Raw genomic sequence first — 12269 nt, forward strand, 5'->3', positions numbered from 1 at the left:
ACAAAACACAGTTATTCGGTCTCCGGGTTAAATGATAGGGTGCGAGCGTCGGTCCAACCGATTTTGCTCAGTTCCTGTCGTGAACCGTGCACGCAAAGCGCCTTAGCCGAATTCAAGCCGATCCAAACTTGGTGCATTCGACTTTCCCTTGTTCTAGCCTCAATATATCTCGTCATTCTTAGCCGCCCATTTTGGTTCTTCCATAATTTCCCGCTATCACCCAAGACTGAGCTTATAGAAGATCACCCCGAAGTTACTCCGAGTAGACTTGATAAACAAATGATTTCAGGGGCTTACACTCCCCTCTAGTTCATTAATTTAACAGGATAATGAAACAAATTCGAGCTTTGCGGGCGATGCAGAACATCAAGTCAATAGGCTCAGCGTTGAAACTCGCGGAAGGGATATAATCCCAACACTTCCCAAACCGGCTCCATAATGGCTGATTTCAAGGAACCAATTATTAGCAAGCTTGGCACCTTGGAATATTGGTCCATGCCTCTCTCCCTTTCCGAGCGGCGGTAATATTCTCGTGCTTTTGTTTCAAATCATTTCACAGAACAAGGCTTGGAAAACATCCTGTACCTTAACGGCTTCTCATACTTCTTTTGACATCCAGATATTTCGGTTGGGTAGGCGTGAGATTTGTTTCACTTGGGCTACAAATAAAACTGACTTTAGAATGCAGTTTTGTGTTCAATTTTTATGGTCGCTAGTTTCTATAAGAGATGTACTAGTCACCATTTACCAAGTCAATTCGTGACAAGCAGCATACTATCTTTTAAGGGCTATCCGGTTATTTAATGGCTTTCCGCTACGGACTTATTCGCCAAGGCCTTGGAACAGCAGAGGAGCCGTAACTGATTCATCAGTCTATGTATGCAGTGGTATGAAATCATATTACTTCCCCCTGGCATCAATATTATTGACGACTGACTATTCAAGTTTGCCCTGCTGAATGATTGGTGCTCACGAAGGGGATTTTCAATAAAATATCAGATTTCAATGATTGGTCCAGTGTGAGCTGGTTTAATGAAACATCTAACTCTGAAAAATTGAGGGTTTGGTATTAAACTGTCATTCATAGCCGTTATTTGTACTTTCTAATTCACAGCTACCTTTCCTCATATATTGGCTCAACTGGTCCAGAACAAATAGGAAAATCCCCTGGTCGGAGGGTAGTTAGTATCATCTCCACTATTGCAAAACACGTGTTTCATGCAGCAGATGAATGCTCTTGCCAGAACCGGCCATATAGGAAATCATTCTGCTTAAATCGCAGGTTTGTTTTATTAAGTTTTTATTGCTATATATGGCTATGAAAATCAAAGGGGCCTAACTACACATTCTCATGGCCCCTTTGTTCCGCACCATTTATTATTGGGGCGAACTCCCGAGGTCGAAGATCCAGAATTCCTCATGTCGTAAATGCGAACCGGGCGAATATATACCAGATAATGCTAGTCCGACTCCCACGCCGTGGCGTGATTGCCAGTGCCCAGGTCGCCGCGTTGTCCCATCCCTTCCGCCATAGCCACCTAGATATTAGACAGCTTCGATCTCTTTTCTCTTTTCCCCTTTCTCCCATCCACCATTCACTATCGTCTCCCTCCTTTGCCCAGCCGTTGGCAAATAACAATTTCATATCGCCGTCATTTACTTTTTAAATTTCAAATTTCAATTTCAATTTCAGTTCCAACATCGCGGGCTCCCAATATGGCTTAGCGGGGCCCTGAAGGCCGTGAGGCTCCGCCAATCATGCATCGCTATTCGAATTTTGCCACGAGGCGCGCCAGAACACGCGAAAGGTCAAGACAACCCCGTGAAGAGCGATTCTTTCGTCGGACGTATCTATCAAGGTCGAAGAAGACGTTCTTTTCCCTCTTCTGAATCCCACCACTTTGTCATGTTTTCTCTTCGACGTCAAGCGGTCACGGTCATCGTCCCGCAATCTCCTCCATCGGCGGAAAGCGACCGTCTCCTCCTCCGTCCCATCGAAGAATCCGACTTGCCTGCCATCTTTGCGATTCGTTCGAGACCTGAAGTTGCTCGATTTAAGTGCGTATCTGCTGTGACTGGAAATCGAGAGTAGTTTCTCTTTGTGACTGCTACTGGTAGAAATTTTATCTATGATCTGCTAACAATAGACAGTCATCCAAAAACACCATTTCAATCTATTGACGATGCACGAGAATGGCTGTCGTCCAAGACCTTCATGACGGGCCCTTCTGAGGTTATTGGATGTTCTTTCACTATGGCGATCGTTGACAAGTCGATTGAAACCAACAAGGAACCAGTCATTGGATATGTGGGCATCAATTCGCTAGACCCCTGTCCGCAGATTGGCTACTCGGTATTACCTGAGCACTGGGGGAAGGGGTTTGCGACAGAGGCCTTACAGATGTTACTGACGATGTGGTGGGAACTTCCGCGACGGGACATCTCGAGTCTCTTCACACACGATGAAGAGGCAGAGAAAGTTTATGCTATATGCGAAAAGCAGAATCATGGTAGCTGCCAGGTTTTGAGAAAATGCGAGTTCGAAGTGGTTGATGAATTCCGCTATGAGGCGGACGAGCTATATCTTTGGTCTTCGAGCATGCCAAAATCCAGAGCCTAGCCAAAATCTCATTTCAAGGATGTCATGTCTCCAGGGCTGGAGCCTTGAACTTGCGAGTTGAAGGTTTTAGAGTAATACTAGGTTATGCTTTTGCTAATTAGTTAAAATCTTGATAGAGGGGCCATGGGTTGTATACTACTCGTATAGTCTGGAAATCAACCTTGGAAGGTGTTCTCTCTGTTTTACCCACAAAGTTAATGCAGGGCTCTACTTATTACGAGTTACTAGTACTAGTAGTGCGCAACTTGAAGCCATGCCAATATTTACCGCAAGGCCAACCTAAAGTCCACGTGTATCTGTACAAATTTCTAATTCTAGAATGCTTTGAAATTTTCAAGGTATCCACAAAGTGTGTATAAAACATAATTTTACAACTTGTGAGTAACTCGAGCTTGTCGTACAGTCCTAAACGCAAATTCATTACTTCGAAGCATCTTAAATTATTAGTATTTCTTCATCGGCGCTCTTGGTATGGAGTATGTATGTCACTTATCCCCACAGGTGATGCAATCCAACATTCCTGTCATTGAAATTCAATGCTCCACATACATTCCCCTTGCCTATAGCAGTACTAGCAGTATGTAGTACTACACATACTGTCCTCCGCACGACTATAGCCATTCCCCGGAGTTCGAGTTCTCCACCCGAACCTTGAGGGGAGACTTTTATCCGTAAACGGCTATGATCGGCATCGCCACCAATCTGCCGGGCTGCAAGATTATCCCCCAAACAAGGACGCGCTCGCCGGCATTTCTGCCCTGACAGGAATAATGTGTCCGCTCGAGATCTAGAAATTTGCAATCTCGTCCATTTCACAGTGGGTCTGGTTCACCACATACCCGCATCCCGAGGTTGAGAGGTGCGTGCAAATGGTGCAATATTGAGTAAAAGTCCAGCAATGAATGGCCGCTCTTAGCTCCGAGCCATCGAGGGGCAGGGCGGGGCCCCATACCCCCAACTATCCGCCCTGATTTAGTGTCTGGGGTGAATTATGAAATAATGTGGAAACCCCGACAGCGCGATATCGATAGATAATGTCGGAAATAATGGGTGTTGGGTTTAATCGACCAACACTTCCGTCTTGTGCGGAGTATGCATGCAAATAGCATCTGCTAGCATGGTGTGAAATGACCGCTATATGGTACCAAGTCCTGCTAGTTAGTTATCTGGGATCTCTCCAAAGTTGAGATTCGGCCGCCCACATGCGTGTACATGTCTCATATCCACTTGCGACCGAGGATCCGAGGCTACTGAGCTTACAGAAAATAAAGTGGTCAAAACTAGCTGTCCAAAATTTGTCCTGGTGCATGATCAATGCAGATGTACCTTGGGGCTGAGACAGACCTATAGTTGATCAGTGCCGCGCGATCGTCGATCTAAGCCCCGCGACACACGCTTGTCCGTGTTTCCCCAAGTTTCTTTCCCAGACCCGTTGGGACCGAGGCGTGGGGATCGTGTGAGGGGTTTCATGTGGGCGACGATCAGGAGAGACGATGTCATATAACATCTCTCCATGCCCGTTGGCTCTAGATTTACTTTGCTCGTTAGTTTACACTCAACATCCTGCCTTTAACTCCGTGTTATACATTCCTACCCCCACCCCTTACCATCAACGGATTCCTGCTTCGCTCACAATGGCTGCAGATGGCCCCAAGCCCGGCTTCCTTGGTAATCTCAACGACAGCCAGGAAGCCAAGCTCCAGAAGTTGTGGTCTGTACTGCTAAAGGCTGCCGAACTTCCCAACCCCGATGAACTCAATGGGAACGGCAACGCCGCGGAAAATGCCACACCGGCCAGTCCAGTCCAGCCACAACGCCGACAGTCCCTCCTTAGTCGGACTCAAAGCAATGTTTCCGACAAGCCCAGCGTTAGCGCTACCTCCCCATATCAACAGAAAATGCTGGCATACTTGCGTGAGCTCGGCATCGGCCCCCAGGAAACAAAAATGGTTCAAAAGTCTCTGTTGGAGATTACCCCAACTGAGCTTCGCGAGGGTATCCTTGAGCTTTTGAAACATGACCACCCCGATGGTATGATGCTTCGCTTTCTTCGGGCCCGCAAGTGGGATATTCCCAAGGCCTTCGCTATGATGATGGAAGCGATTGTGTGGCGCGTGAAAGAAATGCATGTCGAAGACGACGTGATGGCCAAGGGTGAACTTCATGCTCTCAAACAGTCAAAGGACAATGCGAACGCCAAGGAGAAGAAAGAGGGTCACGATTTACTCGCTCAGATGCGTATGGGCAAGAGCTATGTCCACGGCACAGACAAGCTCGGTCGGCCAATCGTTGTGGTACGGGTCCGCCTACATAAACCCGGCGCTCAGAGCGAGGAGACCCTTGAAAGATACATTGTCCATGTGATTGAGTCTGTCCGCTTGGCCATGGCCTCCCCCGTAGAGACTGCAGTACGTCTCATGAAGCTAGTACAACACATCCACCGGTGCTGAACGTTAACACCCTTCCTAGGCAGTTGTTTTTGACATGACCGGTTTTGGACTTTCCAACATGGTGAGAAACATCCATAGCAGCCTTAGTGATTTCTTGCTTTTTTTTTCTTAACTGCTAATATTTGACTTCCAAGGAATATCCCCCTGTCAAATTCATCCTAAAATGCTTTGAAGCCAATTATCCAGAATCACTTGGCATATTGTTGATCCACAACGCGCCCTGGGTCTTTTCTGGTTTGTTACGCCCCCGTTCCATCTTAAATGATCTTTCAGTGTGATATTTGGCTGACTCAATTCTTTCTTTGTGACTTCCAGGTGTCTGGAGGCTCATTCGGGGCTGGATGGATCCGGATATTGCCGCCAAGGTTCAATTCACTAACTCTGTGAGCGATATGGAAAAGTTCATCTCTCGGGATCAAATCGTCAAAGAGCTGGGAGGCTCTGAACAGTGGGAATACAAGTACATCGAGCCTGAAGAGAATGAGAATGCGACCATGCAAGATACAACAACGCGTGATGCCTTGATCCGGGAACGTCAGCAAATTGGCGAAGAATTTATGGCCTTCACCTCTGAATGGATCGAGGCAGCCAACTCGCAGGACAAAGCCAAAACTCAATCGGCCGCTAGTCAACGCACCTACCTCGCTGAGCGTTTGCGGGTCAACTACTGGAAGCTTGATCCATATGTCCGAGCTCGCCTTTGCCTTGATCGTATGAGGGTGATTCAGAAGGATGGAAAGGTCAATTTTTACCCCAAGGAAGATGACATCGAGGAGACCAAAGAGTCCCCGAAGGTCTCAGAATTTCACCATGTGGAAAGCATTAACGGGACTGCCACTCAAACTCCTGTTTCATAAATATTTGCCACTTTGGATATTCCCCTTTACGCGTTAAGAGTATTTTTAAATTAATGAATCATGATTGTTCGAACAGTCTCAAAGCAACTACCATCCAGGAAAGAGTACACCTCAAATAATTGATTTCGAAAGGCTAGAGAAACTAGTATCACTTTTAGATTGGGGGGTTATCCGGCATTAACCGTAAAATATTCTTCGTTCTCATGGGCATCTAACTTGTAGTAATAGAAGTACGATTCACGGAATTGAGACCCTCATGGCCCACTAACCTCCTGTTCATTTCACTAATCCAAGCCACAGAACTTTAGTTATTTATCAGAGTGTAGTATATGTATTCTGTGCTCTAACTACCGCTAGTAGGTTTTATTGTATGTTGGATGAGTCAGCCACGATAAACTCCGAACTCCGAGCCCCGCATACTTTGAGCGGTCACTCTTTCTTTCCACTTGTCTACCGTACGTTCAAAGTGGAAATTATAATGGCAACTACTCGTCGAAATGGCCAGCTCTCCTCGTGTGAGCCATGTCGGAAATCTAAACTTAGATGCGATCATACGTTGCCGATTTGTGGCCGCTGCACGCGCCGGGATGTGCGGGGAGATTGCATCTACCATCCGGCACCTTTGACCCGTCTTGACCTGCGACCGAACAGAAGACGAGCCCGAAAGGAACAAACAAATCGAAATCAGCATACGATATTTCAATCTGAAAATCGAAGTTGGGACCAAAAACAACACTCGGTTTCATTCCCGGATTTCTTGGGGACACGAGTTATTCCAATACTTTGGCCGATGCAGTCAACGGGTTTCTCCCGAGAGGACATCTAACAAATCAAGAGGAAGCTGTTCCTATGGACTCGAAGAGAGTCTATCTGGGTGCCCAGGTTCTCAATCTATTGGGTAATCTCCCCTTCTATCGAGATGTTGTCAGCGCGCGATTCAAACTATGGGAAGGATGGTGCCTGGGCAGGCCACTGACTATGATGATCTTCGATATTATGGAGGAGATGTGGGGTCTATCACAAAGCGACACCGTCGATCAGAACATTCATGCTTTGAAGCTATCAAAAGAAATGTTCCAAACCCATGCGCGTCCATTCAAAACCCCGGCAAATATGCCCTGGTCTGATTTTAAGCATGCCCTTTCCGGAAGGTGGGAAACCGTTGGATTGATGTTTTGCATCACTGGCTTGTCAACTGAGTGGCTATCAGAAGATGATCCGATATTTCAACGGCACGGGTCTACCGATCCTCGGAGTCTGGCAACAACGGCCAGTGCCGTAAGTGATATTTGCCTTCAATTTTGCGACGGCGCAGGCATCATCAACGATATTGTATGCTGGCTTCTTATGCATCAAACGACACTATTGGCTACCGTATATGGAGATAGCGGTAAGAACTTACATTTACGGTCGTCACCTCGGAACTAGACTAATAGTACGTTTCTTTGCAGACTCTCGACCCTGGAGAAAGCTTGGCGAGCTTACGACTACTGTCTTTGCATTGGGACTTCACCAAGATTCCAGCTACCAACTGCCTCTATATTTGGCCGAACTTCGAAAGCGTATAATGGTAGCTACCTTTACGATTGACAAGATCTTAGCTACCTTTTTGGGTAGACCGCCTTTAGTCAGTTGGCGGTACTGTGACATTCAATTTCCCCTTGACCTAAGCTTTGAGGAAATGCTTCTAGATCCTTCTTTAGTACAGGAAAAGATTCTCTGTTTGGAGGAAAATGGAGGCTGGAATGATGAGGGAACTATCAGAAAGGGCGCATGGGCTAGGATCAGCTTATTCAAAAGCATCCTCCGTGAGAAAATCTTGGAGCTTTCTTTAAGCTACCGAGTCGAGGATATACGCAGAAAAGTCGAGTGAGTGCTCTTTTCCCTCTCCCTTTCCCTCCCGTCTGACTGCCTCTAAACACGATGGTTCAGTCTCGGGCTAATATCAAACTAGAGATCTTCTGGAAGAGAACCGAAAGCTTCGCATGTCTCTTCCACGCTTTCTTCAATGGAGCTCGGAAGGGGATATTGATGTTACGGTTCCTATCGTGGAAGAAAGAGTAGTATTTTCTCTTCACCTTGATTTTCTCTATAACGACTTTTTGCTTTACCGCACTATACAAAAGTGGACACATGCTCAGCCAAGTGCTATCATAGAGACTTCTCGAGAAATGTTGAATGCTCTTCTTTCTATGGTGGCGAGGTCATCTCGATTAGGGCATCCAGTCTTTGATATGGGATTCAATGTAAGATCCGACCCCCTGGCCCTTACTGTGTTCAAGCAGCTCACTTTTCCAAAGCTCTGCTATTTTGGCTTACCTGCTGCCGGCATATTATCTGCAGAACTTCTTCGAAGGTCTCGCTCGATTGTCTCGGATGACAGTATTCTTTTTCCACGCTCGGGGATTATTCAAACCTTGAGTATATTCTCGTCCCATTTGGACACGTTCATACAATGCTATGAAGGGAATTATCGGATCTCACAGGCAGGCCAAAGGGTGATTCGTCATATTTTGGATCAAGTTCTCTCCTACAATGGTCCTCCTACTGCTAGTATCATCAAACCCTCTGAAGTATTAGAACAAGAGTTTCCAGTCGGTGATCTTCTGAACGAGGTTGATGCCAATGATCGAGATTTGTTTCTGGATTGGATGGACGGAACAGTCGAACATAAGTCAGACTCGTGGTTGAGATGGGTCAATTTTAATTGAGTCAATCAGCTTCTCTAGGCTCGATACTCACGGCCCATAACTGACAGTCGCAATTTATCGGCTTAGACTCATCTGTCTCACATACTTTCCTATTATCCTTTTTGGACTGATCAATTCGAATTGTTCATGTATTCCTAAATTGCGATCCCATATCTAAGATGAGTTAGGTCACCGCGCATGTCAAAGTGCTGTTGGACCGTATGAATTATCTATGCAGGCCATTTTTAAAATAAATGGTCAATCAGGTCCACTGGTTGTATCTTTTGTCTTCAACGTACCAAGCCATGTTATGGATTACGGGTGTGTTGAAGAACCGTCACTTGCTGCCACTGTCAGTCCTGCGGGACCGTGCTCGGGTCTCTTCTGCCGTGCTCGTGTTCATTCTTATCTAGTCTTTTCTTTTCCATCTAGTTTTCAGAATTTTCGAATGTGACACGAATAAAACCATCAACGGCAGGACACCATCCACGAATTCCATCGAGCGACGACCCCGATCGGCCATTTTATAACTATTACGAATGAAACATTGCCGCATTGATTTTTTTTTTTAAAAAAAAAAGGACGCGATGAAATAAAGTTCCGCATCTCCCCAGATTATGAGAATACTCGACAACCACGGCCCCTCAATGTTTAGAATCTATCAACCTTCGGAAAGCTTCCCGTCTTAGGTAGATACATAGTAAATATAAGCTGTCAATCGAAGCAGTAGATAGATTGGACTTTCAACGTGCTTCAATAGTAAGTACCTACTAGTTAAATTTGGACAGGAGTTCTTCTAGGGTTCAAAGAATATTACCAAGTCTTAATCTCTTGCTTTGCATCCATAGAGCCGCGGGAGATGTTCTCCGGGATGCCATCGTGCGGAACAGTCCCGTTATTTATCCCCCGGCTTCCGATTGACTCATTAGAAGCAATCTGGTGGACCCACCACATTTCTCGGGTACGATTCCGGCCACTCCGAAACGTAGACTCTTCGCAGTTGCCAGCGTGAGCTCAATACAAAATCACAATATGAAACGATCCGAAGATTCGAATAGAACGAAGCGTCGGAAGATTGCTGTAGCTTGTGATGACTGTCGTACACGAAAAGTTCGTTGTGACGGAGTGCAACCCGGTATGTGGCGCCGCAACACCCGGAATGCAACCCGTGCTGATGTGCGCCAGTGTGTGGGCCATGCAGCAAAAGAGCAGATGAAGGCAAATGTGTCTATACAGGGGACTTAAGAGAAGAAACGTGCGACTCAAAGGTGTGTCTCTGTCTATCCCTTGTGTATATTGCTCTCCATTCCGCATTTCTAAGCGTGTTGCAGCTATATCATAAGCCTGGAGAATCGGATCAAAGAGCTTGAAAGCCCAAAGGCGTCGGGAAGAGCCTCATTGTCGGTGTTCACGCCAGTAAGCTCATTGCGACTATCGTTAATAGTTTCGTGCATCTCATAAACCAAATAGCACCATTCGCTATCATCGCTATCACCAACTGGAACCCCCCAGGGCCATCCCGAAACCCCAATCGACCATGTTCAAAAAACGGGGTTCCCCGATCAGCCCGAAGCCTTTGAAGATGGGGGTCATGATGGAGTTAATGCGATGATGGGCTCCTTAGAGGAAGGACGCGCTAACCAGGGATTTTTTGGAAGCTCTAGCGCTGCGGGATTCATGCGCCAGATAAAAATAGCAGTTGATAGAAGGGTCTCCTCGCCAGAACGACATCCTTCAAGTTCCAATAGAGCTCTCGGCTCTAGTCTTCTCTCCAACCGCAACGAAAAGCATCAATCCACTGTTGCGGCATATGTTTTACCGCCACGGAGAACAGCCGACTCTTTAATGGAGGTATATTGGGATTACGTTTTCCCTTTATATCCATTTCTTGACAGCGGGCTCATGAAGGGTGAATATACCAAAATATGGCGAGGGGATAGCTTGCAATACGATGAAAACATGGTAATGTGTACATTCAATGTAATATTCGCCCTTGCGAGTCAATTGGCCGACTTCGTTCCGCCGCGAGAGCGAGAGGCTGCGGCAGATGCTTTTTTCTCGCGTGCGAAGGGGCTTTTTCAGTTCAATCTGTGGGCTACAGGATCTGCGGGCCTTATTCAATGCCTTCTATTAATGGCACAATACTTACAAAGTACAGACTCGGCACATCAGTGCTGGATTGTCACTGGTTTGGCCATCAGGAACGCGCAAAGCCTGGGTCTTCATCTTCCGCAGACTATTGCACGGTTTTCTACCTTCCAAGAACAACAGCTAGCCAGGAAAATATGGCATGGATGTGTCTTGATGGACCGGTATGTTTGGATCCAATGGAAAGCGAGGATTTTAAATTTATTTTCTCATCTAGTGTTATGTCTATGACATTTGGTCGACCGGCGATGATCTCGAAGATCTCCAGTGGGGACGTTCCTCTCCCCGTCCTTGTTGACGATGAGTTCATCCCTGTCAACACCACTGCAGAGCCCACACAGCCCACACAGAAAATTTCTATTATGGCGTTCTATGCCAAAACGTTGGAACTATATGAAATCATGAATGAGGTGCTTCTTAGTCTTCACAAGCCAATCTCGGATGATGGCCCAGATGAAACTCATCAATTCTATTTCAATAGTACTAACTCTGATGGTGAACACACAATATTTGAACTTGATCACTCGCTCACCCGCTGGGCGCAAACTCTGCCCGCTCATTTGCGGGTTGGTTCGACAGCTGCAGTACATAATCCTGTTTTCTTTCGTCAAGGAATTGTCCTGAACGCGAGGTTTGTAAAGCAAAAACCATGAATTAAAAAAGTAGAACGTGTTCTGACCCTGAATGCTGCAGATTCTTGCACGTTCGCATCCTTTTATTCCGACCCATATTATCGAAATACTGTACTATGCGCGAGAGCCTGAGAAGGAATTCTACGATCGCGATCAGCGATTCCTTGCCCCACCGGGTTGCATTACAATGCTCAATTATCTGTGTCAAGGTAGCCCAAGAATCGATCGAAATGATCTACAACAACGTCCCAGGCGATGGCACAGGTGGTCCACTGCCGGCATGGTGGTATAATATACTTTGTGAGTTCTCCAAGTTGCCCACCTGGGCAGATTCCAGCAGGTGCCAGTGGTTGGTGTGATGCCGACGTTTGAATTGTGGACTCACATTTTCAGACATATATACCGCTGCAACGGTTCTTATTGCAGGCCGTTTATGTTCAACCATATCAGAAGAAATAACGGACTCTTCAATGACTCGTTCCTGGAATTGTGCGCTAGATATCCTGCGCAAATATCAAAGCTACAGCTTTTCCGCCAGGCGCTGCGTCGCTGCGCTTGAAATTCTCTACGAGCAGGTTGTCGCCGAAGGCCACCAACCTAATGAGCAATCAAATAGCCACGGTCTACTGAACGACATCTCATTTGGGGAAGGCATGAACACCGAAATGATGGAAGCTTTTGAATTTCCAGACTTTCAAGACATGTCTTGGCTCAATAGTGTCCCAAGCAATCTCTTCTAACTGTGATTTAGAACAGAGCTGGAGCAACGTGGCCCTTGGACATAATGAAGAAGGATCATTTCTTTGGAGAGTGCTTTTTCGTTCATTGTTTAACTCAAGCTAAATTCAATTGCTTCTTGTCTCTGTTGTAAT

At 46.3% G+C, this 12269-nt stretch overlaps 4 protein-coding genes across 4 annotated transcripts; all 4 read left to right on the plus strand.

Moving 5' to 3' along the window:
• Positions 1–1906: 1906 nt before the first annotated feature.
• On the plus strand, positions 1907–2620 carry N7509_011527 (GNAT family N-acetyltransferase; the record flags this gene model as incomplete). Its single annotated transcript, XM_056636164.1, has 2 exons — positions 1907–2058; positions 2152–2620. 2 exons carry the CDS (start codon positions 1907–1909, stop codon positions 2618–2620), a joined length of 621 nt encoding a protein of 206 aa, XP_056482194.1.
• Positions 2621–4254: 1634 nt separating this feature from the next.
• Positions 4255–5927, plus strand: N7509_011528 (CRAL-TRIO domain-containing protein; the record flags this gene model as incomplete). The annotated part of the gene is made up of 4 exons (XM_056636165.1): positions 4255–5028; positions 5090–5131; positions 5205–5304; positions 5386–5927. The coding sequence occupies 4 exons, from the start codon at positions 4255–4257 to the stop codon at positions 5925–5927; spliced, it is 1458 nt and encodes a 485-aa protein (XP_056482195.1).
• An 849-nt stretch (positions 5928–6776) lies between these two features.
• Positions 6777–8638, plus strand: N7509_011529 (fungal specific transcription factor domain-containing protein; the record flags this gene model as incomplete). The annotated part of the gene is made up of 3 exons (XM_056636166.1): positions 6777–7317; positions 7379–7796; positions 7882–8638. The coding sequence occupies 3 exons, from the start codon at positions 6777–6779 to the stop codon at positions 8636–8638; spliced, it is 1716 nt and encodes a 571-aa protein (XP_056482196.1).
• A 1590-nt stretch (positions 8639–10228) lies between these two features.
• N7509_011530 (transcription factor domain-containing protein) lies at positions 10229–12137 on the plus strand (the record flags this gene model as incomplete). Its single annotated transcript, XM_056636167.1, has 4 exons — positions 10229–10929; positions 10983–11396; positions 11459–11697; positions 11791–12137. The coding sequence occupies 4 exons, from the start codon at positions 10229–10231 to the stop codon at positions 12135–12137; spliced, it is 1701 nt and encodes a 566-aa protein (XP_056482197.1).
• Between the last annotated feature and the right edge of the window lie 132 nt (positions 12138–12269).

This window comes from Penicillium cosmopolitanum, assembly GCF_028827165.1.
Source record: "Penicillium cosmopolitanum strain IBT 29677 chromosome Unknown utg000011l:1.0-3548175.0:1.0-3550911.0, whole genome shotgun sequence".
In the NCBI taxonomy this organism is placed as follows: Eukaryota; Fungi; Ascomycota; class Eurotiomycetes; order Eurotiales; family Aspergillaceae; genus Penicillium; species Penicillium cosmopolitanum.